This window comes from Podarcis cretensis, assembly GCF_951804945.1.
Source record: "Podarcis cretensis genome assembly, chromosome: 11".
Taxonomy (NCBI): Eukaryota; Metazoa; Chordata; class Lepidosauria; order Squamata; family Lacertidae; genus Podarcis; species Podarcis cretensis.
In genome coordinates this window covers 49,527,221-49,553,361 of record NC_137180.1, presented here as the reverse complement: position 1 = coordinate 49,553,361, position 26,141 = coordinate 49,527,221, and the positions used below count along the sequence as shown (strand labels likewise).

Here is a 26,141-nt window from a genome sequence, read left to right as displayed (position 1 = left end):
GGCTATAGCCATGGACATGCTATGTGATCTGATGGTGAATTTGGGGTGACCCAATGCAAAAATCCTGAGCATCCATGTGGATCCATGCTTAGTAACCACATTTTTGCGCCATTGCGGCCCCACGCAACAGTGAGTTTTTTGGGCTGCAGACCAAAGCAAACCTTTTGAAATGAATGAAGGATCCTGTCTTGTAACAAAGTCCATCTAGCACAGGATTCCCTCCGCTTGCTGGCCACAGCTCTTTGGGGTTTCAGATGGGGTGTTTTTGCAACCCTACCTTGAAATGCCCAGGGATTGAAATGGGAACCCTTTGCATCCAAAGTATGTGCTGTACCACTGAGTTATGGCTCTGGTAACCTAGCTTCTGCCATAGATGCATTAGATGGCCATAAGCAAGCCATTTTCCTTCCTTCTCCCACATTGCATGCAATATGAATGGGTGGTATTCCCCTAACGAGTCCCATTGGTGCAAGAATTTCCACTTGTGCAATGGGACTTTCCTCTCTCTCAGAGAATCTGAGAATTGGAAGAGTCATCTAGTCCGCCCCCTACAATGCAGGAATCTTTTGCCCAACGTGGGGCTCAAACCCACAACCCTGAGAGTAAGAGTCTCATGCTCTACCAAGTGAACTATCCTAGCTCAGTTCTCCTTCGCCTGCATGCATCCTTCTCAAATCTGAGGCAGCCCCTTGAATAGATTTTTTTTGGGGGGGGGCATGTTGGCCAGGGGAAAGAGAAGGGGAGACGATTCTGTTGCCCAAGCAGAAGCGTTTGCACTATGGAATAATTGCCTTAGCAATTTGATCCCCCACCCCCAATATGTCCCAACTTACAGGGTTGTAGCAAGGATCACAATGTATAGGAAGTGCTTGAAACAATTCCAAGCACTAAATACATGCTAAGTAATTTGGGGGGAATATTCACCTAGCAACAGAGTTGAATTGCTATGGATGTGTCTATTGCTCACCTACTGACTCAGCTGACATCGACCAGTTATCGTAAAAGTTAGATTCTGGGCTCATTTGGAAGTGGGTGGGTGGGCTCCAGACTAAGTAGTCTTCTGGAGGGTAATGTATATGTTTTCATTTGCTTCAGAATGTGGTAAGACAGATGTGCTGTTTAGGGGGGCTCCTACTCAAGGACCCTTGCACATCTGCCCCAAAGTCCTGCCCTGATAGCACTCCCATTCAAAGTCATGACAAAATGCTATCATTCTTAATTTCCCACCTCATTCAAACTCCTATATCTCCCTCCCTAACCCTACCACAGGGATGCAGGTGGCGCTGTGGGTTAAACCACAGAGCCTAGGACTTGCCAATCAGAAGGTCGGCGGTTCGAATCCCCGCAACAGAAAGTAGATGAATAGGTACCGCTCCAGCGGGAAGGTAAATGGCGTTACCGTGTGCTGCTCTGGTTCACCAGAAAGCGGCTTAGTCATGCTGGTCACATGACCTGGAAGCTGTACGCCGGCTCCCTTGGCCAATAAAGCGAGATAAGCATCGCAACCCCAGAGTCAGTCACGACTGGACCTAATGGTCAGGGGTCCCTTTACCTTTACCTTTACCTTTAACCCTACCACCTTCCTGCTTCCTGTCCTCCTTTCCCCAGCTCCTCTTTTCTGCCCCTGCTCTCTTTCCCCCACCATCCACTTCCTTCAAGTCACCTTGGCATTCTGACACCCCCTGTCCTCACAGTTGCGCCTTCTATTGACTTGCTACCTGCAGAAGTCCCTTATTCTGCCACTCCTAGGTCTGCTAGGTTGGGAAAAGGCTGTAGCTCAGTGGTAGAACATCTGCTTTGCACACAGGTGGTCCCAGGTTCAGTCCCCAGCATCTCCAGGTAGGGTTGAGACACACTCTTGCCTGAGACCCTGGAGAGCTGCTTCCAGCCAGTGAAGACAGTTCTGAACAAGATGGTTTGGCTTGAGATAAGGCAGCTTCCTGCTCGCACCCCTCAGAGTGGTTTAGCTGGTGGCAGGCAAAGGAAGATACTTCTCTGTACTAGAAGATATATATTATATAGTATAATATGTGGGGTGCCTCAGGGTTCCGTCCTCTCCCCCATGCTTTTTAACATCTACATACAGCCACTGGGAGAGATCATCAGGGGGTTTGGGTTGGGTGTTCATCAATATGCGGATGATGCCCAGCTCTACCTTTCTTTCAAATCAGAACCAGTGAAGGTGGTGAAGGTCCTGTGTGAGTGTCTGGAGGTGGTTGGAGGATGGGTGGCAGCTAACGGATTGAGGTTGAATCTTGACAAGACAGAAGTACTGTTCTTGGGGGACAGGATTCCCTGATCCTGAATGGGGTAACTGTGCCCCTGAAGGACCAGGTGCGCAGCCTGGGAGTGATTTTGGACTCACAGCTGTCCATGGAGGCACAGGTTAATTCTGTGGCCAGGGCAGCTGTTTACCAGCTCCATCTGGTATGCAGGCTGAGACCCTACCTGCCCGCAGACTGCCTTGCCAGAGTGGTGCATACTCTAGTTATCTCCTGCTTGGACTACTGCAATGCGCTCTATGTGGGGCTACCTTTGAAGGTGACTCGGAAACTGCAATTAATCCAGAATGCGGCAGCTAGACTGGTGACTAGGAGTGGCCGCTGAGACCATATAACACCAGTCCTGAAAGATCTTCATTGGCTCCCAATATGTTTCCAAGCACAATTCAAAGTGTTGGTGCTGATCTTTAAAGCCCTAAACAGCCTCAGTCCTGTATACCTGAAGGAGCGTCTCCTGGATCCAGCCCCGGATCCAGCCCGGACACTGAGATCCAGGGCCAAGGGCCTTCTGGCAGTTCCCTCGCTGGAAGAAGTGAGGTTACAGGGAACCAGGCAGAGGGCCTTCTCTGTAGTGGCGCCTGCCCTGTGGAACGCCCTCCCAGCAGATGTCAAGGCAATAAATGACTATTTTACTTTTAAAAGACAACTGAAGGTGGCCCTGTTTGGGAAGTTTTTAATGTCTGATGCTGTATTGTTTTTAATATTCAGTTGGAAGCCACCCAGAGTGGCTGGGGAAACCAGACAAATGGGCGGGGTATTAATAATAATAATAATAATAATAATAATAATAATAATAATAATTTGTTGCTTGAGTGACAGATAATCTAAACTGGGGGTGGGGAAAACCTGTGGCCCTCCAGATGTGATTGGACTCCAGATGTCATCAACCCCAGCCAGCATGGCCAGTTGTCAGAGATAACATCTGGAGGGCCATGGCAAAGCCACTCTTGGTCTAAAGCAGTGTTTTTGGACTACAGTTCCCCTCATCCCTGACCACTAGTCTTGCTAGCTAGGGATGAGGGGAGTTGTAGTCCAAAAACAGCTGGATACCTAAGTTTAGGAAAACCCTGGTCTAAAATATGAACAGCCAGAATCTAGATATAGGTTGACTGCACCAAGCACACTTTGCTGTTAGATATAATCACCAGCCCTTTTTTCATTTCTGCTTTTCCACAAATCGCTTCAGTAGGTGCTGAAATGGGAGCTGAATTATACCGTTCCTGGAAGGCTTAAAATAATTGTCACTTGAGTGCAGTTGCTGAATGCCTATCATTTTTCAAAAGCTGAAGGGTGGCGGGGGGTGGGGGCGAGTTTGTATGTATGGACAAAAATAAAAAGAAATAAAAATCCTGTCGCAGTAGATTGATTTTGGTGGGAGGACTGGCATTTAATTTAGTAGAAGGCATTTTTACATTTTAGGTCATGTTTTTTCAGAAGGGAAGCCTGTGTGTTTTGGGATAGACTGTCAAGAGCATTTCTAAAGAGAAACTTTTTTTCAAAGATGTTGAAAGGAGTGTGAGGTTTCTAACATTAGGGAGTAATTCTGAATGTGCAGGAAAGCAATGGAACCAATTCAGTTCCCACTAGGGAGTCAGGATTCAGACTCCGTGCCTTGGATCTGTTTTTATACTATCTGTGGTTTAATACATCCTGACAGAGGTTCATTTGTATCCAGAGAGCTACCAAGTTTGTCTGGAAACCCTGCCCTAATCTTAAGGGTGTATGAGGCAACTGTACTGACCTAATGATGAAGGTATGCTCTCTGCACTTGGTCAGAAACATTCTACGTTATTTCTGCATTCTCTTGAGAGGCTGAGTCCTAACAGCCAAAACAGTTTTCAGGCCAAAAGTCCAGAGAGTCCTATCTTGATGGAAGCCCTGTCACTTTGTGTGTGTGTTATGGTATGTGTCAAAAATTTGATCAATATAGGCATCTTCCAAGACATCACCAAGAGACTGTTTATATGTATTGGTCAATGTGCGACATTCACCAGTAAATGTCTAATCTGACTGAATGCCTTCAGCAAATGTCCAAATGTTATACCTTTTTTATACCACAGATGTAAATGTGCCCCATTTACATCTCCCTCCACCCCGAGGAAAGCCCTCATGACAATTTTTTTCTGATATTTTCCACTTGGTCTTTAAAACGAATTCTTTAAAACGGCTAGATAACCTCAACATTCACAAGATTTTTCCATACTTCCCTTTCACTGTGGTGATTTCAAAGCTTGACTTGGACTGGAGACTTCCAGGGTTACACTTTTTAAGGCAAAGACAGAAATAATATGGGTAGCTCATGACTGAAGTTTTAAAAATAAATACATTAAAATTAAAGCAGGCATGGTGGGGATGTTCTACTTTTTATCAGAGCAGTTGTGCTAAGGGAGAGGGTGTTTAACTCTTTCTGATATAAGTTATCATCCATTGTGCCTGTATTTTTTTCCTAGGAGGGCAAATAGCGATAGCTGGGGTGTGGTGCACGGAAAGAATGACAAAACCCTTTCTCACCATTGCTGCTCAAGTGAAAACAAGGGCCCTGGCTTTATAAAATACAAAATAAATAAATAAATAAATAAATAAATAAATAAATAAATAAACAAATAAATAGGAAAATCCATTCAGAGATCTCTAGCATCAGAAATGTTTTAGCCCTTTGCTGTCACCACACTAGACCAGTAGCCCACACCCCAAGCGTGGAATCAGCACAACCATTTTCCAGGGTCCACATGGCATTGTTGGCATCAAAATGCCAGCCCAGTGGTTCCTGAACCCCCCCTAAAAAAACCCCACTTTAAAATGGCTGAGGATCTTGGCAAACCATTTAATGATTTTTCTGTCTGTTGTAGCAACAGCAATGTGCTGTGCTAGATGCTGTGTGATTTTTAATTGTATCGTCGTTGCTTCCTTTATTTCTTATCTATTGTCTTTTATTGAATTCCATAGAACTCAAATTGTATTACAAGAAAATGCAGTATAAGAAATAAGAAGCAAGTAAAATTCGATTAAAAACGATGGATGTGCCAACTCACATGTTCAACCACAAATCCACAGATATGCCATGGACCACAGCTTGGGACACCCCTCTACTAGTCCACATTTCTCCCTGTTTGTGAAATCTGAACACAGCTGTCAACTTTTCCCTATTCTTACAAGGAATCCTATTCGGAATAAGGGAATTACCCTTAAAAAAAGGGAAACGTTGACAGCTATGAATCTGAACAATCCATTTGAATTATTAAGCCCCCTTTTGGATGCTGTCTAAGAGCGCCTGGATATGCACTCTGATTCTGAAAAGTGAAAAACACACTAGCTGAACTCTAGGATTTTTGTTTGCTTAAAAAGAAGAAGACTATGCATGGAGGGAATTAGTTTGAGGTCTGCAGTCCTCATCACAGAAATAGCACACGTGATTCGCTGAGAAGGGATGCCCTTTAAACCAGTTTAAGTCCACAGTGTAGATCCGCCTAAACTGTGTGGGAGAACTAGTGGCCTCAAATATTCCCAGAAAACACACAAAGCAAAAACTTGCTACAGAAATAACTAGTGTGGGTACAGCAACCAGAGAACCACCGTGTTTCTCCCTTTGTCAAAGACAGCAGCTTCTCCCAAGCTTTGACTATTTATTGTTCTCTTCCACGTACCGAACAAAGAACGCTACAAAGCAGCAGCCTAGTAAAGCGATTGCAGAGGCAGAGATCACCACTACCACCACGCTCCCAGCAGCGCTCACCAGAAAGCCCAGGCCCACCCCAACAATGATCTGCGCCAGCTGGACCATGCAAGTGAGGGCAGCGCAGTCCACACCTTTTCCTCGTTTGTGCTCTCCGGCTTGTCCTCCGGTCTGGCCCTGAAAGCAAGCAGATATAGGAACTCCATCAAACAAGGCACAGCCGACCATACAATCCTGCGCTGATCGTTTCACTGCATGAATCTCAGCTGTTCGAATACTACACAGTCTTGATGAGCAGGCAAGGCAAGACTTTGTTCTTGTGCCCACGATAAGTGGCATGATTTAAAGCTCTGGTGTCCTCCCAGTTTTGTGAAACAGCCTCTGGGCTGCTGGAACCACACAGACTAGGGAACAGTTGCACGGACCATATGACTGGCAAGGAACTCTGCACATACTCTGAAACCCTACTCAAGCTGGTAGAATGTACCTAGCCTTTCCCGGAATCAACTTCCTTACAGAAATTGGCAATTGGCTTCATTGATTTTGAAAGGGGATTTCTCTTGAAGTTCTTGCTAAAACTTCCCCCCACTTGCTAGACTGCACAGCTGTTAAACTCTGCCTTGTGTTCCATGGACAGTTCATAAGGTTCTGTTAAATGCTGTGTCCTCCGGGCTTTGGGGGAGTAAATCGAAAACTCCTTTGAAGTACGATGTTTCCCTACTAGCTTACATTGAAATCCATGGCACTTGACTGAAGAGTCATCCAATTCACACTTAACAGGGAACAAGGGTGCTTTCTGAATGATAAATTAAAAGCATTGCAAGGTCAATGTGAAGTGCATTTTTCATAAATAATTAAATAAAATGGGTTTGTGATGGTCTGGGCTTGTCATGAATGATACACTATCTTATTTGCTGAACCATAATTACCCTTAGAAAGTTGGAGATAAAAACTCTTTTATTAACAGAGCATGCAATTGAACTACTTTTCTAGTGCCATCATATCAAATACATATTTTTAAAAATATTTTTTACAATTATATCCTGCCTTTCCTCTAGGGAAATAAAGGAACGTGTGTGTGTGTGTGTGTGAGAGAGAGAGAGAGAGAGAGAGAGAGAGAGAGAGAGAGAGAGTTCTAATTTCTGGGAATAAAATTAAACATATACAGTTCCCCGCCCCACTCTTCATTTTATCCCACAACAACCCTGGGAAATAGATTAGATTGAGAGATGGCGACTGGTCCAGGATCAATCAGTGAATTTCATAGCTCAGTGCAAATGTAAATCCAGATCTCCCCAGTTTTCTGACCACTGTGTTGCCTTATGTTAACAGGAGGGCGTAAAGTTCAGCAAAGAAGTTAGTTATCAAATGTCTGCAAATGTATCGTGACAAGCTAAGGTTACCAAGACTTTTTTCTATGAAAAATGAATTTCACTAGTATGTGGGAGGAAAGTAGCTATGAGCCCCATGTAGGTAATTAAAAAAATATTAGCTGAGTGCCCTCTCCAGCGGGAGACAGACCCTGGTAGAGTTAAAAACACTCTCAGAGTTAAGCAGCATTATAACATGGAATACAGGTTGTTAGACCCTTTTCATATCCTGTTTAGTTTGCTTACAGTGCTTGCCCCCTGACGGGCAGAATCCGTGACCAGGGGAAGGAGACAGTGGAAGAGGACTGGAAGAAATTTAAAATATACCTTAAAAACTGTTGTAAAATTGAGGAATGCTAAGATGTCAAGGGGTAAGAAACAGAGAATTACAGCTGTAACTAAAAAAGTAAAGGAAATTTAATGAAAGGGAATCAAGATAAATTGACCAAAGGGTTGCTAAAGAACCATAAAACAAGGATGCAGGGATGGGGAGGTATGGGGAAGTCGAAGGAAAGAAGGTGTATGAAAATACAATTTTGAAGTTATATTTGTCTAAATGTTTTGTATGTTTCTCTTTTGTGTTTTGAGTTTTTGTTTTGTGTGTTGTTTTTATTATGTGTTTGAAAAATGAATAAAAATGATTTAAAAAAAATAAATACAGTGCTTGCCCCCTCTCTCTACCCTTCTTGCAATGAGCAGACCACATACGGTTAAGTAAGTTTAAAAAATTTTACTTACTAAGTCCAAAAGTCTGGTTCATGCATTGTTCCATACAGTAGCAAAGAGAACACAGGTGCAATATACAGAACATAATGCATTCTGGTCTGTTACATGGCACGGAAAGAGTGAGAAAAGGAAATCAAATAAGTTTCACTTTCTCCCTCATGAAGGTTGGGGGGGGGATGACCCAGCTGAGTTTAGGAACAGTCCTCTCTGGTCTTAACCCCGTCATGCACTAACTAGCACGTTAGTTTGACTGCAATTTCCCACAACCAAAGGATGAAACATCGGGCTTGCAGTGCTTTCCACTTGATGAACTCTCAAGTCCTCTAAACCACACAAAATCTAACATCCTTGAAAAAGTTCAGCCTCCGCAGCTTCTTCTGATCATGAAGCTAACTCAAGAGGCTGAGATGTGTTCAGCCTTGACTTCTATAATGAAGCTCTGCTTCTTGAGCATCCTGCCTTGCCTTCAGAACATTTGCTGATCCAGGCCGTCATAGCCAATAAAATGTAATTCTTGGTGGTATTATTTTCATCCCATTCCGTGGATGACGTTGCAACAAAATATTGTGAGCAAAGAATACTGTGTGCAAAACACTGGTCTAAATCAGTGTGTGCAGATTTAATCCCTACGCGGGTGGCGCTGTGGGTTAAACCACAGAGCCTAGGACTTGCTGATCAGAAGGTCGGCGGTTTGAATCCCCGTGAAGGGGTGAGCTCCCATTGCTTGGTCCCTGCTCCTGCCAACCTAGCAGTTCGAAAGCACGTCAGAGTGCAAGTAGATAAATAGGTACCGCTCTGGCGGGAAGGTAACGGCTTAGTCATGCTGGCTGCATGACCCGGAAGCTGTACGCTGGCTCCCTCGGCCAATAAAGCGAGATGAGCGCCGCAACCCCAGAGTCGATCACGACTGGACCTAATAGTCAGGGGTCCCCTTTACCTTTTTAAGGCCTACTCCACTGGCTTTTAGCTCTATTTATTTTCCCCTGAGATTTTAAGCAGAAAGTCTAGAAAAGCAGGGCTCAGGTGCCGTCAGCTGACTTTCAAGGTGTGAGCAATAAAGAGAGGCAACCTGGCTGTCGACTTCTGCACTCACTTCTTGCGTAACATCCAGAAAAGGAGTGGGGAGGGAAAGGCACGGGCGTTGTAACAAGGATGCTATAGGAAAGGATCTGACAACAACCATCCCTTCTAACTTACCTCTTCCTCCTCCTTGTGATAATCAGCAATGAGGTTGAATGGCACTGTGTATAATGTGCTGGACATTACGCCGAAGAGGGAACAGAGGGCCAAAGTCGAATACACCTTGGGAAAGAGCCCAATGAAGCCAGTGCCTAGCCCAAAAAGCAGGTATCCAATGAAGTAAAGTCCCTTTAATCCAATGTAAGGCAGAAGCGCTTTCTGCAAATCTGTTGGAAGAAAAAGATTGGGAAAGGGGTGGGGGATTTCTGTCTAAAAGGAAACCATTGGAAACATTGCTGAACATTATTTTATTTAGCAAGGTTTATGTATTGTTTAATAGGGACGCAGGTGGCGCTGTGGGTAAAAGCCTCAGCGCCTAGGGCTTGCCGATCGAAAGGTCGGCGGTTCGAATCCCTGCGGCGGGGTGCGCTCCCGCTGCTCGGTCCCAGCGCCTGCCAACCTAGCAGTTCGAAAGCACCTCCGGGTGCAAGTAGATAAATAGGGACCGCTTACCAGCGGGAAGGTAAATGGCGTTTCCGTGTGCGGCTCTGGCTCTGGCCAGAGCAGCGATGTCACGCTGGCCACGTGACCCGGAAGTGTCTCCGGACAGCGCTGGCCCCTGGCCTCTTAAGTGAGATGGGCGCACAACCCCAGAGTCTGTCAAGACTGGCCCGTACGGGCAGGGGTACCTTTACCTTTACCTTTATGTATTGTTTAATGTAGATCAAACTGGAGTGTGAAACGTCTGCAATATCTCTGAAAATAATATTACCTTCCTTCAAAGTGAAGCTGTTGACAGAATCTTACTAATTGTACCTCGCTTCCTCCAAGGAGCTTGCATATGAAATCTGTTTCGGCAGCTAAAAACTTGATTTCCCACCTCTAGACTACTCTCTGGGTCTTACCACGCATACCAATGAAGGAAGCTTGAAACTACCTTATACCTTATACTCCTACCATTCCTGTTCATGGAACATTTATTTGCTGTCTGCCACTGTGCTTGGAGCACCCTATTGTGATGTTTATCATCTCACATTTGTAGGATATTGACTGTGGAAAGGCATTCTGCCTCTATTTCAGAGACTTACCACTCCTACCATTCCTGTTCATGGACAATATATTTGATTCTTATTAATTTGTGACTCCATGCACATATTATATGTCTTCTGTTTATGAATTTTGAAACAGTACAGTGGTACCTCGGGTTACATACACTTCAGCTTACAGACGCTTCAGGTTACAGACTCCACTAACCCAAAAATAGTACCTCGGGTTAAGAACTTTGCTTCAGGATGAGAACAGAAATCGCGTGGCGGCAGCGGCAGGCCCGATTAGCTAAAGTGGTGCTTCAGGTTAAGAACAGTTTCAGGTTAAGAATGGACCTCCGGAACAAATTAAGTACTTAACCAGAGGTAGCATTGTACAGTGTTATAAAAATATTGTCAGTATATTATTCTCCTGCCAACCTAGCAGTTCGGAAGCACGGCAAAGTGCAAGTAGATAAATAGGTACCACTCTGGCGGGAAGGTAAACGGCATTTCTGTGCACTGCTCTGGTTTGCCAGAAGCAGCTTAGTCATGCTGGCCACATTACCCGGAAGCTGTCTGTGGACAAACGCCGGTTCCCTCGGCCAATAAAGCGAGATGAACGCCGCAACCCCAGAGTCGGTCACGACTGGACCTAATGGTCAGGGGTCCCTTTACCTTTATATTATTAGCTGACATGGTTGTAGAGCATGAGCTCTACCATAAAGCCCTGTTTCTGAACCTTGCTTCTGTCATGGCATCACCAGGAAGCCTTGGCACAAACCACCATTCTCACAGCCTCAACTTTCTTTCTGTAATATGGGCATAAATAGTATCGATCAACCTTACAAAGTTGTTGTATGGTCACATAGAGAATGTAGGCGAAATGCCCTGCCTGTATGAATGCACGTTTTATTTTGGTCAGATCGCAAGTGATCCATTTGTTGGTAGTACTCACAGGAATAAAGCGAGGAAGAGATGGCGTTGATACACATCCCCCAGCACCCGATCTCTACTCCCCTTTCGTAGGTTAGGTACGCTGTGGAGTTATGAGGTGCATAAGGATCACCATTGAATACAATCTGCAGTGTGCCAAAATAGAAAAGAATAAGAACAAGCTGTGCTGGTAATCATGCCTCTAAATAAAACAGGACACAAAATACTGGCTTCCAAGCAAATGTGCGCAGGACTGCATCTGTGTTTATTTGATGTTGGTGACTTTAATTATGATGGTGATGGTGATATGTATTGTCAGCCAATTTTCTGCCAATAGCGCAGGGCCAAGAATTGATAGTATTGTGGTCTGGCTTCTGTTTCAGACAGGCTTTCCAGCAGCACAATGCTACTCTATGTCTTTTCACACCAACCATGGCTTGGCATTGCAATAACTAACCTGGGGCTCATGAATTTCCTTTTCCCTCTTTCTCCCCTCACAAAAGAAACATGTGGTCCCAGTTCCTGCTAAGTCATAGGGCTGTATCCAACTAAGACATAACGGTACTCACAGCAGACCTATTTAAATTAATGGACCTATGTTAGACACGCCCATTCATTTCAATGGGTTGATTTTGAGTAGGACTAATGTGGGACATGGGTGGCACTGTGGGTTAAACCACAGAGCCTAGGATTTGCCAATCAGAAGGTCGGCGGTTCGAATCCCTGCGACGGGGTGAGCTCCCGTTGCTCGGTCCCTGCTCCTGCTAACCTAGCAGTTCGAAAGCACGTCAAAGTGCAAGTAGATCAATAGGTACCGCTCCGGTGGGAAGGTAAATGGTGTTTCCGTGTGCTGCTCTGGTTCGCCAGAAGTGGCTTAGTCATGCTGGCCACATGACCCAGAAGCTGTATGCCGGCTCCCTCGGCCAATAAAGCGAGAAGCGGTTTAGTCGCCAGAAGCGGTTTAGTCATGCTGGCCACATGACCCGGAAGCTGTCTGCAGACAAACGCCGGCTCCCTCGGCCTATAGAGCAAGATGAGCGCGCAACCCCAGAGTCGGTCACGACTGGACCTAATGGTCAGGGGTCCCTTTACCTTTAACGTGGGATACAACTCACTGCTTACTCTCTTGCCTGAAAACCAGGATTGTAAACTTCAGCTTGAACATGGTTTCCAATCCTCGCTTGTGGGGCAGACTATGTTTGGCTTTCCAAAGTTAAAACCATGCTCAAGGCAGCTTACAACATGTACAAAATTACACCACTACAGACATAGCAAAAGCAGTCATAAACAATCAGCAAGACATCAAAAAGTACATCAAAAAAAGAAATTGAACAATTTCCACATAAATCATAAGCTCCAAAATAAACATAAGGAAAATTAAAAGCAACAACCCAGGTGGGAAAAGGCCTGCAAGGCAGGGAGCAGGTCTTCCAGGACTCACAGCCAAGATGGTCTCAGTGGTTATCCCGTCCTTAGTAGCGCCAGTGCAGTGACAACCTCCACTAGCAAGTGGGAAGGATCAGACTTGAAAAACCCACATACAAGTCTGAATAGCATCAAACAGAGAGCCTGAAATGTCAGGTTTATTTCTTTTGCAAATGCCACATACATTAATGTGGTAAACAAAAGAATTAACTGCTAGTTTCTAATTTATTTATTTTTAAATCATTTTTATTAATTTTCCAATAGAAAACAGCCAATTAACGTATCCATCAAATCATAATCATAATCCAATTATAATCCAATTAAAAACAATAAACTAAAATAAAAAACAACCAAACTACAATCCAAATTATTAATTATTAATTTTTTTCGGGCTTCTCATAGTCTGGACCTCTGAAGTATATCTCCAATATCTTTGTTCTTGCCTTCTTGTTTCAAATTTAAAAATGTATGGTATGATTGTCAGTTCTACAGAATTCAAGAGTGAGATGAAGGGGAATCAAACATTTAGAACACAAATGGAAACCTTTGTGTTTTTATGACTGCTATTTTCATATTTTGGAGACTGCAGTAGATTCAACAGCAGAAACCTTTTTCAAAAAGTAAAAGATGAAAAATCCAGCTACCCAATGGACCCAGTTCTATGAAGAATACTTTTTGTTCTTGGAAATCTAATTTCCCTGTTCTTGATGTTGACAACTGTTGAAATCTGCCATCAGGCTGCATAAGCAAGCGAATGAAAGTTAAATCCTAAAAATTGAATTTGCCCAGAGGAAAGATGGCTACTTTTCCGTACCTGTCCCATGAAATCGGTGAAGAAGAGCATGTTGGAAAGGAAAGCTGTCCATCCCATCAGATGGCTCACACACAAGAAGCGGTAGTGGGAAGGCATGCTTAGGAGTGCTTTTAGGAGGGACTTAATGGTCATCTGCTTCTGAACCTGAAAGGAAGGATGTTCCAACGTTTCATTGAAAAGGCTCCCAACAGACTGGAGGATTTCCCCCCCCCCGCCTCTCCACTCTTCAGTTTCTCAGCTCTCTTGCCCCCCTTCTCTTCCTCTCTCATAACACTAGAACTTGTGCACACCCAATTGTTAAGTTGTGGGTGAACATATCAGACAACACAGCGATTCTTCAAACAGCTCTTGTTTATTCAGAGGCCAGAACAGAACTGAGCAGAAGTGCTCAGTCAGCCTGCTTATATAGAGCTCCAGTACAACGTTACTGTAGCAACTTTCTAAAACTATCCAATCACTGAACATCACTTTCGATCCTTCATTTGCATAACTATCTACAGTATCCCCCTGCTGGCCCAGGGTGAGAACTTCAGTACATAACACCAATGAAGCTAAATGTTGGAAGATTCAGTACAGATAAAACACAGAACTTCATGCAGCACCTAGTTAAACTATGGAAATTGCTCCCACAGGATGATGGCCACCAGCTTGGGTGACTTTAAAAGAGGATTAGACAAATTCATGAAGATCTAGGCTATGTTCTAACTGCCTGTGTCAGAAGCAGTATGTCTCTGAATACTGTATGGTGGGAATCACAGGTGGGCAGAGTGCTGTTGTGCTCATGTCCAGCTTACAGGCTACCCCTAAGCATCTGGTGAGTGACTGCATGAAAAGGATACTGGGTTAGATGGGCCAATGGGCCATATTCTTAAAAGAGGACTATTCTCAGGGCATGGTCTGTGGGCGGATGGTGCAGCTGAAGCTAAGGAGGTCTAGGTCAGGTCTTGTGCCTGGATAGGAGACCACCTGGGAGCCCTAGCTGCCTCAAGGTAGATGCTACTGGAATATAAATTTATTAGATGAATTATTAATAAAAAGTAACACCACTGTCTCTCCAGATACTGATGGATGATGCAGAAGTTTGTGGGAGTGGATGCCTTGCATGAAAATAAACCAGCACATGAAAGCAACTTTCATAAGACTGTTTTGAATGGTTGGCAAGGTGAAACAAGACATCTCACCCCACAGGAATTGCCTCTGGCTGACAGCTAAAAAGCTAAAGAAACAAGGAATGCACTTTCTCTAGAAATATCAGATAGCTGGGGTTTTAGCTAAACCAACAACTCAAGGCTCACTTCTATCTGAATTATCAGATCCAGCTGGTGTGCATTTGGATATCAAGTCTTCCTTATTCAATTTTGGGCTACTTTGTTCACACTGGTTGCTTGCAATGCTTTTGCTCCTTATACGCCTACCTGTCCTCATCCAGCAAATCTGTTTTTTAACAACTTTTTGCAGTTAGGAAAGTGACAGGGAAATGCACTGAAATGTGAGGGCTGAGCAAATGATTAACAGGAAGACATGCAAACACCCCACAAGGATATCATGTTGACTGCTCATTGTCGTATAACTGCCCCATAAACAAATGAGAACAAATGTTCAAGGAAGTCTGGGCATAGTCTAACCAATGCATAAACTTTGTGCATATAAATCAAGATGAAGGCTGGATAAATAGATTGTCTAGAGGAGCCCTGAATCACTCTGGAAGCATTTCCACCTAAATAGTAGGGTAAACAGGCTTGAAATAAACAAATGCCAAAAAATAAATAAATCAATTTCACTTAATTTCCTTGAATGCATTTTTGTTTGGATGTGAAACTGATTAGCAGACACAAGAGCAACAGTGTCAGACCATTGATCTATCCAGCCTAGTACATTGAATTCTGATTAGCAGTGGCTCGCCATGGTATATATTGCCAGTGATGTAAAACACATCTACAGATCCCAGAACAAGATTGGCACAATCCTAAGAAAAAACCTTCCTTGTTGGCACAAGGTTGGCACAACACAGCTGTGATCAAAGGAGCAGAATGTAAGCCCCACTGGCTTCAAAATATATCAACTTGCTACCAAATATTCATGCAGATCAACTTCACTTGAAAACAAATACTTCGGAAGATTCTGGCCAAAGTTATGTCAGTTTTTACATGGGTGACTCATGGCCATTTTCAGATTTAGATGCAAAATTATCTGCTTATCAGACTCTTCATATATCTTTAGGAAACAAGGTACATGTTAACGTTTCATTTTCTCCAGACTCTGGCTACAATCCTGTGCACATTTATCAGGGAGTAAGTGGATGGCGCTGTGGGTTAAACCACAAAGCCTAGGGCTTGCTGATCAGAAGGTCGGCAGTTCGAATCCCCACAACGGGGTGAGCTCCCGTTGCTTGGTCCCTGCTCCTGCCAACCTAGAAGTTCGAAAGCACGTCAAAGTGCAAGTAGATAAATAGGTACCACTCTGGCGAGAAGGTAAACGGCGTTTCCGTGCGCTGCTCTGGTTCACCAGAAGCGGCTTAGTCGTGCTGGTCACATGACCCGGAAGCTGTACACCGGCTCCCTCGGCCAGTAAAGCGAGATGAGCACCGCAACCCCAGAGTCGCCCATGACTAGACCTAATGGTCAGGGGTCCTTTACCTTTACCTTTATAAGCCTCACCAAACAAAGTGGGAGCCCGCAGACTGTGGGTTTCATTCACAGGGGACCACAGAATATTAATTAGTGTGACACAATAGGTCTTATTTCATGAAGAGCCTGTCAGATAACAGTCACACAGAGATCGACGTTTGGAATTCAATATTGCACTCTTGTAATCATTCCATCAGTGCAAGCATTCCAGCTTCTCCTTGCATGCTGTTCTGGGAGTCCTCCTGACCTTCAAGCCAATTTGGGGAGGTGCAGGGGGAGTGGGAGCCCAATTGCACAAGTGAAAGTCCTTCCACCAAAAAGGCTGATCAGGTGAATCCCGCCCAATATTTCTTATTTCTGCACCAAGTCAGAAGGGAGGAACCACCATACCAGATGCTTAGTATCTCAGTGTAATCTGGGGTAATTTAATGATTATATCCAAGGGGAACAGTCCAGTGAAAGTTAAGTTCCACTAAAAGTAATGTGATGTTTGTCTGGACCACCTGTTCAATTTCATTGCCTTTAACAGAGCCTACAATGCATTCCCCTGCTTGCGTACTCATAAGTCCCACTGAGTTCAATGGGGCTTATTCCTAGATAAGTGAGTACTGTATAAGATTGTAGCCTCCGTCATAACTAACTTTTTAAGATCATGCCCAAAGTATAGGAAATAGGCCATTCATAAATATTATGTGTTGGAACCAGACTAAGTTAGTTGAACTTAGGTCCCATTGAAACAGACAGGGCAAGTTAGTCATGACTTAACTGAAGTTCTTTTGATTTCAGTGGGAACTAGGCACAACTTACTTAGTCAGGACCCAGCCCCATGTCTGGCCTCCATTTTTATTTTGGATAACCTGATCCTCCAAATTGATTACATCACTTTCCAATTCATGTGAGGGTCCAGGGTTACCATGTCAAACATATTAGAATTAAAGGCAAAGATGGCAATCTAAAAAAGGCACAATTACCTGAATGTCTTCTTTGAGGGTGGGCTTCCCTTGCCGAGATAAAACCCGTATTTCATTATATCCGCTGTTAAAATAACCATTCTTGACTTTTCCTATGGAACCATACGGATAGGGCTCAGCTGCTTTCAGCAGGGCTTCGGATTCTACCTTGTCAGCGAGAGAAGTTTCAGGAATACTGCACAAGTGTACAGTAAGGCAGATCAGGAACACAAGAGCAGCATAAAAGAACATCACCTGGAATTCTGATCCCAAATATTTCCCCAAGACGGTATGCCCCCAATCGATGGCACCTGTGAGGTAGCCAAGGGCCCCTCCTAGACCTAAGAAAGAACAGAAAAATAAAGACAGTAGAATCGTATTTAACATCAACATGTCATGTTATTTGTGTGCCCCTGCCAAGAGAGATCCAGAGAGTGGCAACATGAGAACAGGCCTTTTCTGTGGTGGCTTCCCAATTGTGGAATGCTTTTCCCAGGGAGCCTCACCTGGCACCTTCACTATAAATCTCTAGGTGCCAGGCCTTTTTCTATAACCAGGCCTTTGCTGAATGAACAATGTATGGCTTTTAAAAGTGTTTGTGGGAGGGAAGCTATTTGTTGTTGGTTGTTGATAGGGGTGGGACAAAGATGAGTGGTCAGAGGAAGAAGAGGGAGCCAACTGGGAGGAAGTGGTGTTGGAAGCTGAATAGGTAACAAGGTTTAGTGAGCAGGAAGAGGCTGTGGCAGAGAGCAGTCCAGAAGCAGAGGCTGGAGAGGAAGAGGGCCAGGAGACAGAGATGAGGCAGGTTGCTGAAGAAAGCAGGCGTGTCCAGCTCCCAGAACCAGAAGAGGTACAGAGAGGGAGGAGCAAAGGCAGACAAGGTGAATAACTCTCTGCTTGCAAAGAACCTGGGGGAGGAGGAAATGTAGTGAACCTTGGGGAAGTGGGGCCCTTCAGTCCTTACAACTGCCTCATAGGAGCAAGATCTACTGGGATGCTGTGCTCACTAGGCCTGACTCCCTGAGTCAACCTGCTTCCTTGAATTAAGAGTTAACTTCACGGACACACTGTGATTTATTGCTGACAGCATGTGAGTGAGTGTAGAATGTAGTCTGATGTACAAAAGTAAAATATACACTCATTGCCCTGCCCACCACTGTGACGTGGCCCCTGGGAGGCTACCCAGAAAAGAATGTGGCCCTAGGACTGGAAAAGGACCCTTGCTATGTTAACGTTATGATGCTATAGATTCTAGTAACAGCTTGCTTCATGGGAAATTGTCAGTGTAACGTTTACCATGCATTTGCAAGTGCTTCTAAAATGCACCCACAAATACTATGGTTAGCAGGATATGCAATATAATATAAAGGCCAAATCTATGTATATAACCCACAAATTAAGTAACTGCTAGGGGCTGACGTCACTCGGACTGCAAGGCAACACAACCTTCTCTTTGTTTAGTGGCGGTGTGGTCGGCAGGCATTTGAATCACATGGAACTTCCTTCCATCTCTCACCACCATCCAGTGTCACTCTGGATGTGACCTCGTAAGAGATGCTGGATTTGAGGAAATAAAAACTCTCATTTATGGTGGGGAGAAAGTTTCTGGAAAAATATTCCAAGCTGGGAGGAAAGAATGCCTTTTCTTTCATGACCTTCCCCACCCCACCCCCAAATCATGAAAATACTATTGACCCTGGAGGGAAAGGAGTAAAGAGCATGCAGCCAGGCCAGATCATGGAGAATTCAAGTGGTAACAAGCAGAAGAGTGAGATGGGATGGAAGGTGAGGAGAGCAGCAGCCATAATGAGTCAATAAGGACTGGGCGTTGTGGGGAGAACCTCCTGGCTCAGAGCAAGGCTATATATTAGAGGGAACAGATCAATGATGGAGGTGATGGGAGTTACTGGCCCGTTTGAATGTTTTTCCCTCAGCATTTGTCTGGGGAAGATATCAAAACATTCCCAGAAGCAAGAGATTCTGCAGATGTTCTATGAATGTCCCGGACACTGTAGAGCATATCCTCTTTCATTGCCCATTGTACAGTACGCTCCGTCAACGCGTGCTGTCCCCCCTTTCGGGTGGTCTGGAACCCCAGCAAGCTGAATGTGTGGGACTCTACCTATCCGACGCTGACCAAAGGGTAACGGCGGGGGTAGCCGAGTTTTTGGCAGCAGTCCTCCAAGGAGCAGGTTAACAAGGAAAACCACTGATTCTATATGTATATATTTATATTTGTATGTAGCCAACTCCTGCCTTTTTATATATATCTCAAGGCTTTTATATGTTATTTTCCTTTTATGGTTTTACCTGCATAATGCCTAATAAAGGTTTTGATAAGTAAGATGGGAGTTACAGCCCAACATCACAGATTCTCCCTCTGTGGGTAGAAGGAGCCCATACGCTCTGGTGGGGAGCCTGTGACCTTCATAGCTGTCAACCTTCCCTTTTTTTTGCGGGAAATTCCCTTATTCCAGCGCTGTTTCCCGCTGTTTCCTGCTGCTATCCCGGATTGTTAGATATCCCGTAGACTGTCCCCAGGACAGGTGAGGCTGCTGATCCCTTATTTTCAAGGCTACTGATCCCTTATTTTCAAATCTGAAAGTTGACAGCTATGTTCCAGATGTTGTAATAATAATAATAATAATTTATTATTTATACCCTGCCCATCTGGCTGAGTTTCCCCAGCCACTCTGGGCGGCTCCCAATCAAGTATTAAAAACAATACAGCATTAAATATTAAAAACTTCCCTGAAGTTTTTCCCTGAAGCCTTCAGTTTGTTGAGTTTAGACACCCATCATCTCCAGCCAGTAGGGACAATGGTCAAGGACTAGGATGGATGAATTTGTCTATTTTGGTTCCACTCAGTTTCTTGTATTTCCCATCTTAAATTCAGATCTCCACATTTCCGTAGCAATTTGCAAACTGTTATTTGTTAACTCCTCATGAAAATTCACCCGCATTTCAGTGCAAAGTTCTCCCAACAAACACATTTTTGTATGCAGTTTGGACCAACATACACACTTTGCAAGAAAATTCCTATGTGTTTGTTTGGAGAATTAGTACCAATTAGGTAGTTTTCACATTACTATGCACACAAAATCAAATACCCCCCCCCCCATCCCTAGCAAAATAGGATAGAAATATAGAAACAAAGCCTTGTAGCTGGAAGGGACCGCAATAGTGATCTAGTCCAGCCCCTGTAATGCAGGAATCTTTAAGCCCAGAATTATTTATCTATTTAAAATCCACACTGTTATTTTAAAAAAATATCAAGATGGTGTCCAACATATAATAATAAAATCAACAACAGTATCCATAGAAGCACCAGCAAAACATCAATAAATACTGATCAGTTAAAAAGAGAACATTCATATTTATTAAGGGTCCAACATCTTGAGGACCTAATATAATCATATTTATTCTTCTTTGAAGGGCTAAAGATACTAAACCAAAGAAGCCAAATACCCAGCACCGTACATTCTTTAAGCACATAACTTTCCCTACAGAGTTCTGGGATCTGTAGCTTGTTAAGAGTGCTGGGAATTGCAGCTACAGTTGCCAGGATTCTTGGGCAGGTATTCTGTGCTTTAAATGTACAATGTGCACACCGTCCCAAACTTCTTGGCATCTCTTTTGTATATCTTGATGATTTGCATGGCATAATAAGCAGATTTGTAACATCTAAATGCAAAATAAACTCTGCATAGCATGTGATAGCAGCACTATCAAAAGGCATGGCAGCAAAATTTATTTCCCATCAGACACTGGGGGTGAGTGGGGAGAGGATGGGACAACCACACTCTTCTAAACAGTATTTAAATATGCAGCAGAGTCCACATCTAGTTTCCTGAGATGTAAATTTTACTAAGCCCATTGGGACTCACTTTCAATGGTCAATGTGGCTAGGAGTTTACAATTCAGGTCTAAAAAGCTTGTGCTGTTGTATCTTCTCTGGCCCTTTGCTGGGTTTCAGTTCCCATTGTGGAAAATACAGTGGTACCTCGGGTTACATACACTTCAGGTTACATACGCTTCAGGTTACAGACTCCGCTAACCCAGAAATAGTGCTTCAGGTTAAGAACTTTGCTTCAGGATGAGAACAGAAATCGTGCTCTGGCGGCGCAGCGGTAGCAGGAGGCCCTATTAGCTAAAGTGGTGCTTCAGGTTAACAACAGTTTCAGGTTAAGAACGGACCTCCGGAATGAATTAAGTACTTAACCCGAGGTACCACTGTACAAATATGCAAAAACAGAACAGTATAACAACCCAATACATGCCGAAAGCAGGAAGAAATTCTTGCTTGTTTGGCTTCAATTTTAATTGTAGGATGTTACTTCTTTCAAAAGAAGCTGTTCCTCCAGATCCTCTCTGTAGCAGCTACAGCGGTCACAAGATGACCTGTTAAACAATGCTTGTTACTGAAGCACTGCATCAGATGACCAACTTGTTCAAGAAGCTTAAGCATGGGAAGACAGGAAGGAACTCCAGGCAGCTGCCACCTTTCTCTCTCCCTCATATGATTAAAGGGAGGGGAAAGAGAATCGTTCAGGTGCTATGAGTTTTACCTGTCAGGAGGGCATGATAATGAAGCCCTTTCTCCTTGTCCTGGTGAGAGCAGACGTCAAATAAATAGGCCTTGATGGGACCATCAATGAAGTCAGCAGCAAAATCAAAGAGCACCACTCCCAGCATGGTGATAACTATAGCCCAAGTCCTCTGGGTGCCTCTGTCTGCAACCAAAGCTGCAAAAGAAGAAATTGGTTCACTTTACAGCCGTTTCCTAGACACCATGGAGTACTGAGGGCCAATGCGGCTGCAATTTTCTGTTGCTTTCTTCGCTCACAAGAGCCATCGCTTGCACAGGAAATCTCTAAAAGGAATGCTGGGGGCTTCTCAATCTGTGATTGTTCTAAGATTGCAGCAATTGTCACCTTTTTTTTCTGCATTAGATGTGTCAGCAGATTCTAAAATGGACCCCCACCCACTCGTACCTGACCTCCTTGCGGCTGGCTGTGCCAGTCTCTTTCAGAAGGGACCTAGGAACAGAGATGTTTGACTGGAGCAACTGACTGGGAGAAGGTAAGGTGCAGGAGGGGAGATTTCACTCCTCTTACACAGCACTGTCAAAGGCAGTATGCCTCTAAGTACCAGTTGCGTACCCTCCAACATTCCTCAGATGAAAATAGGGACATTTTCATCTGAGAAATGTTGGAGTGTAGGCTGCTTCTTTGGCATCTGTGTTTCTGCCTCTGCCCTCCAGGAGTTTTCACTCCCCCACACCCAAAATAATAATAATAATTTGTTATTTATACTCCGCCCATCTGGCTGGGTTTCCCCAGCCACTCTGGGCAGCTTCCAACAGAATATTAAAATACAATAGTATATTAAACATTAAAAGCTTCCCTAAACAGGGCTGCCTTCAGATGTCTTCTAAAAGTCTGGGAGTTGTTTTTCTCTTTGACATCTGGTGGGAGGGTGTTCCACAGGGCGGGTGCCACTACCGAGAAGGCCCTCTGCCTGGTTCCCTGTAAAATGACCCTCCCCCCCCATTTGTCATCCTTAATCATCCCAAGTCATTATATGTACCAGCTCATGAATGATGTGCATCAGCCCTACTCCATAGCTTGCCCCTGAAACCACTGCAGGATTTCCAGTATTTGGTTGCATGAATGGGAATGCTCGGTTCCAGTTAGGGCAACTATATCAATGTACTTATGGCCAACAAAGCTGGGGACTCAACCATTGCAGCTTTTCTTTCCCAAACGTATTCCACCCCTCTGGTCTGGTCCTTTCACCCATCACTCCCTCGCTCCACTTTCTGTGTGATACACCTGGATGAGAAAGGGCAATAACAAAAGGACAGAGGGAAGATGTCTGGAGCAGTGGAGGCCATTAAGTCTTCTGCTTCGCTGGGTAATGCAGAAGTCGCAATCTCGGGGCGGCAAGCTGGCAGCCGAAATCACACAGTCAAAGTTGATTTATGTGTTGAGCCAGGACACACCAAAGGCTTCACTGGGTACCTGATTATATTTTATTTTCTACAACAGACTCTTATCACACACTGGAAGGGAATAGCTGGCTTTGAACCACTTTAGTTTGTATTAATGCACTTGGGGAAAATCCATTTAACTCAACTGATTGCAATGGGACAAAGGCAATTTAAATGCAAGACCCAAGCACTTTGGAAATTGTATTGCAACACCTCCATTCTTGAATTCCCTGTTGTTTCTGCAGGATGACTACTGAGTCAGTGGCTAGGGATGTAGGGTTAACAGCGTCAAAAATCTATTGGATTTCTAATCTACCAGAGCACTTTCAAAGAAGTTTCAAAGCCCGTTATAACAGCCCATTCATCTTGACTGCTGAACCTCACAAGATTATTGCAGGAAGCTCCTCATTTCGAAAGCCTCTAAAGAATGTGTCAGAATGTGTCGTGAATTGGTCCTTAATTGTGGTAAAATAAGCACCCACAGCTGCTTGTTTTATTTACATGGCCACTGCAGTTTGAGAAGGCTATCGAGTAACTAGAGTGGCTCCATAGAGGAGGGGGACAAAGATGGGGAGGGTTTTAGAGACCAAGTCCTATGAAGCTAGGTTGATGGAGCTGGGCATGGAGAAGAGATTAACTAAGAGACAATATGAAAGCAATCTTTATATATCTGAGGGGATGCCACACAGATGGTGGAGCAAATTTGCTTTATGTTCCTTCAGAAGGCAAGACCACAGTTAATGGACTCAAATTACAAGAAAGGGGTTTCTGACTAAACATTAGGAAGAGCTTCCTGAGAATGGAGCAGACTAGCTCAAAAGAGGTGGTCATCCAGCCACCACATCAGGGATGTATTGGCAAGGGTTGGACTGGATGGCCTTTGAGATCCCTTTCTGCTCTATGATTCTAATAAAACCTGTTGTTAAGTGCCTCTGCTGTAAGCACCTTAAATTTAGGGATTACTGATGTTTATTTATTGCATTTTTGTCCCACCTTTCCCCCAAGGAGTTCAAGGTGGCCTACAAACTTCTCTTCCTTCCAATATTATCTTCACAAGAACCCTGTGAGGTAGGCTAGGCCAAGATTGATTGGCCTAAGGTCACCCAATGAGCTTCATAGCTGCATTGGGGTTTGAACCCTGGTCTCCCAGGTCCTAGTCCAACACTATAACCACCACACCATGCTGGTGTATGTGAAGTACTTGAACAATCAATAAGAGCATGTTTTATTAATTGGGAGATTGAAGTGCTTCACAGACACTGTCCATTATTATTATTATAGTTGTTGTTGTTGTAACTTTCTGCCAGTTTAGCCTCTGCATCATTGAATCACAGCATAGTTCAACTTTTTCATGAAATAACCAATCATTAAAATGATTTATCTCAAAATGAAATTAGCTCTTTGCCTATTTTCTTTACTCCGGGAACCTGTCTGTGACTGGAAAGAGGCGACTGTGGCAGCAACAGTCGTATCAAACATGCATGCAGAATACAGACAGCATTTGTGTCTGAGCCTCCTTCAAACACAAGGTTCAGCCCTGTAGTGCAAGAGGTCTTTTATTTAGCACATTAGTTAATTTTCACAGTGCTAGCTAGTCCTTCACAGACACATAACCCAAACTTGTTGAGAAAGCTTGCATTTTCACTCGGGGGTGGGAGGGGAATCCACTGTCCCACCCACCCACCCTTATCTTCAGATTCACAAGGGTGCATTTTGCACGGCTCAACAAAGTGTTCAGTTACTCACCTGAGACAACTGTCTCTCCATTGAGGTACAGAGCCATCCCTACCAACATCATAATGCCCAGGACCAGGATGTAAGGTCTCCGTTTGCCCCAGGCTGAATTGCAGTGGTCACTGGCCGAGCCAACCACAGGCTGCAGCACAAAACCAAGGATGGGGCTTATGAGCCAGACGAGGCTATAAAGGCTTTTGGGGAGGCCCACGCTGAGCAGCACAGGTGTGACAAAGGCCGCCTCCACGGCGTAGCAGAACTCTCGGCCGAACATGGCCATGCTGTGCATCACCAACCTCCCCGTTGCCTTCTTCGGGGGCTCCACGGGCCTGAAGGGCTCTCCAGCTGCCAAGGACTGCAGCATGGTTTCCTCTTTGCTGCTGCTGCACTCCATGCTGGCGATGCCCAACTCACAGGGGCGCGGAAGCGTCCCACCGAAATCCTGCCTGGTTAGAGTCATCGGGCTGCTTTCTGGGAGCGTGCTCTGCCAGGCATGGATCTCGGGTCAGCCGGTAGGAGAAGGAGCTGGAGGAGGGGCACGCACATACTTTTCAGGGCTCTCTGGAATCACAAGTTGCACAAGGGGGGAGTGTAGGGGGGAGTGTGCGTCTTGTGTGTGTCTGCAGCGGAAGATTAGCACAATTAGAGCGCCTGGCTCGCTGGGGAGTTCTCAGCTATGACTGGAGGATTATCTCAGAGAAAGGGGGGGGGGGAATGTGGATCATGTGTGTATACTATGCTCACATGCCCAAAGCCAAAGTTAGTCGGAAGGCAAAAGTTAATAGTCGGAAGATACTGGTGCATCAGCCACTTTTTTTGCATGTTGCAAGGAAGAGTATCCTTTCCATGGTTTCATTTCAGGCAACAAGTTGTTTGCAGAGCAGAACTGCTTTTAAGATAGTCTGGAGGAAGAAATGGCAGGAGGCTGGCAATCCTTCCTTGTGGTATTTAATCCTGTGTGCTTTGAAGTTTGGCTTTCATGCTTCCTAGGGCTTGTGTTCCCAAAGAATGTTCAGGCTCTCTCCCCCTCCCATCCAGATCTCGTGTAAAGCAGTGAAAGTCTATGTCTTCCGTACAAGAAAATAAAAGTAAAATGTACAGGCAGCATTCTAACCCTGTGTCACTTAGCATTCCGGCCAATGAATGTAAAGGAATTGTATTTCTTTCCAAATTATCCTATCCAGCTTTGTGATTCCACTTTTGTGCTGATGAGACTCTAAAAATTTCATTAATTACTACTGTTTTAGCATTTACCAAGGATTAAGAATAAGCCAACTGCTAGACAAAGCACAGAAGTAATATGAACTCTGGCTAGAGGGCTGACTCACCACTTAAGTAAGATGGGCAGACCAAAAATCAAGACAAGGACGTCTTGGGTATGGAATACCCGAGATCAGATCCCATCTC

The 26,141-nt window shown here is 44.4% G+C and overlaps 1 protein-coding gene across 1 annotated transcript; it reads right to left on the bottom strand.

Moving 5' to 3' along the window:
• Positions 1-5,875: 5,875 nt before the first annotated feature.
• SLC45A2 (solute carrier family 45 member 2) lies at positions 5,876-25,286 on the bottom strand. The gene is made up of 7 exons (XM_079994914.1): positions 24,747-25,286; positions 21,577-21,753; positions 17,029-17,348; positions 13,431-13,574; positions 11,214-11,337; positions 9,249-9,457; positions 5,876-6,132 (listed from the first exon to the last, which is right to left on the bottom strand). Exons 1-7 carry the CDS (start codon positions 25,192-25,194, stop codon positions 5,902-5,904), a joined length of 1,653 nt encoding a protein of 550 aa, XP_079851040.1. The 5' UTR covers positions 25,195-25,286; the 3' UTR covers positions 5,876-5,901.
• Positions 25,287-26,141: the final 855 nt, after the last annotated feature.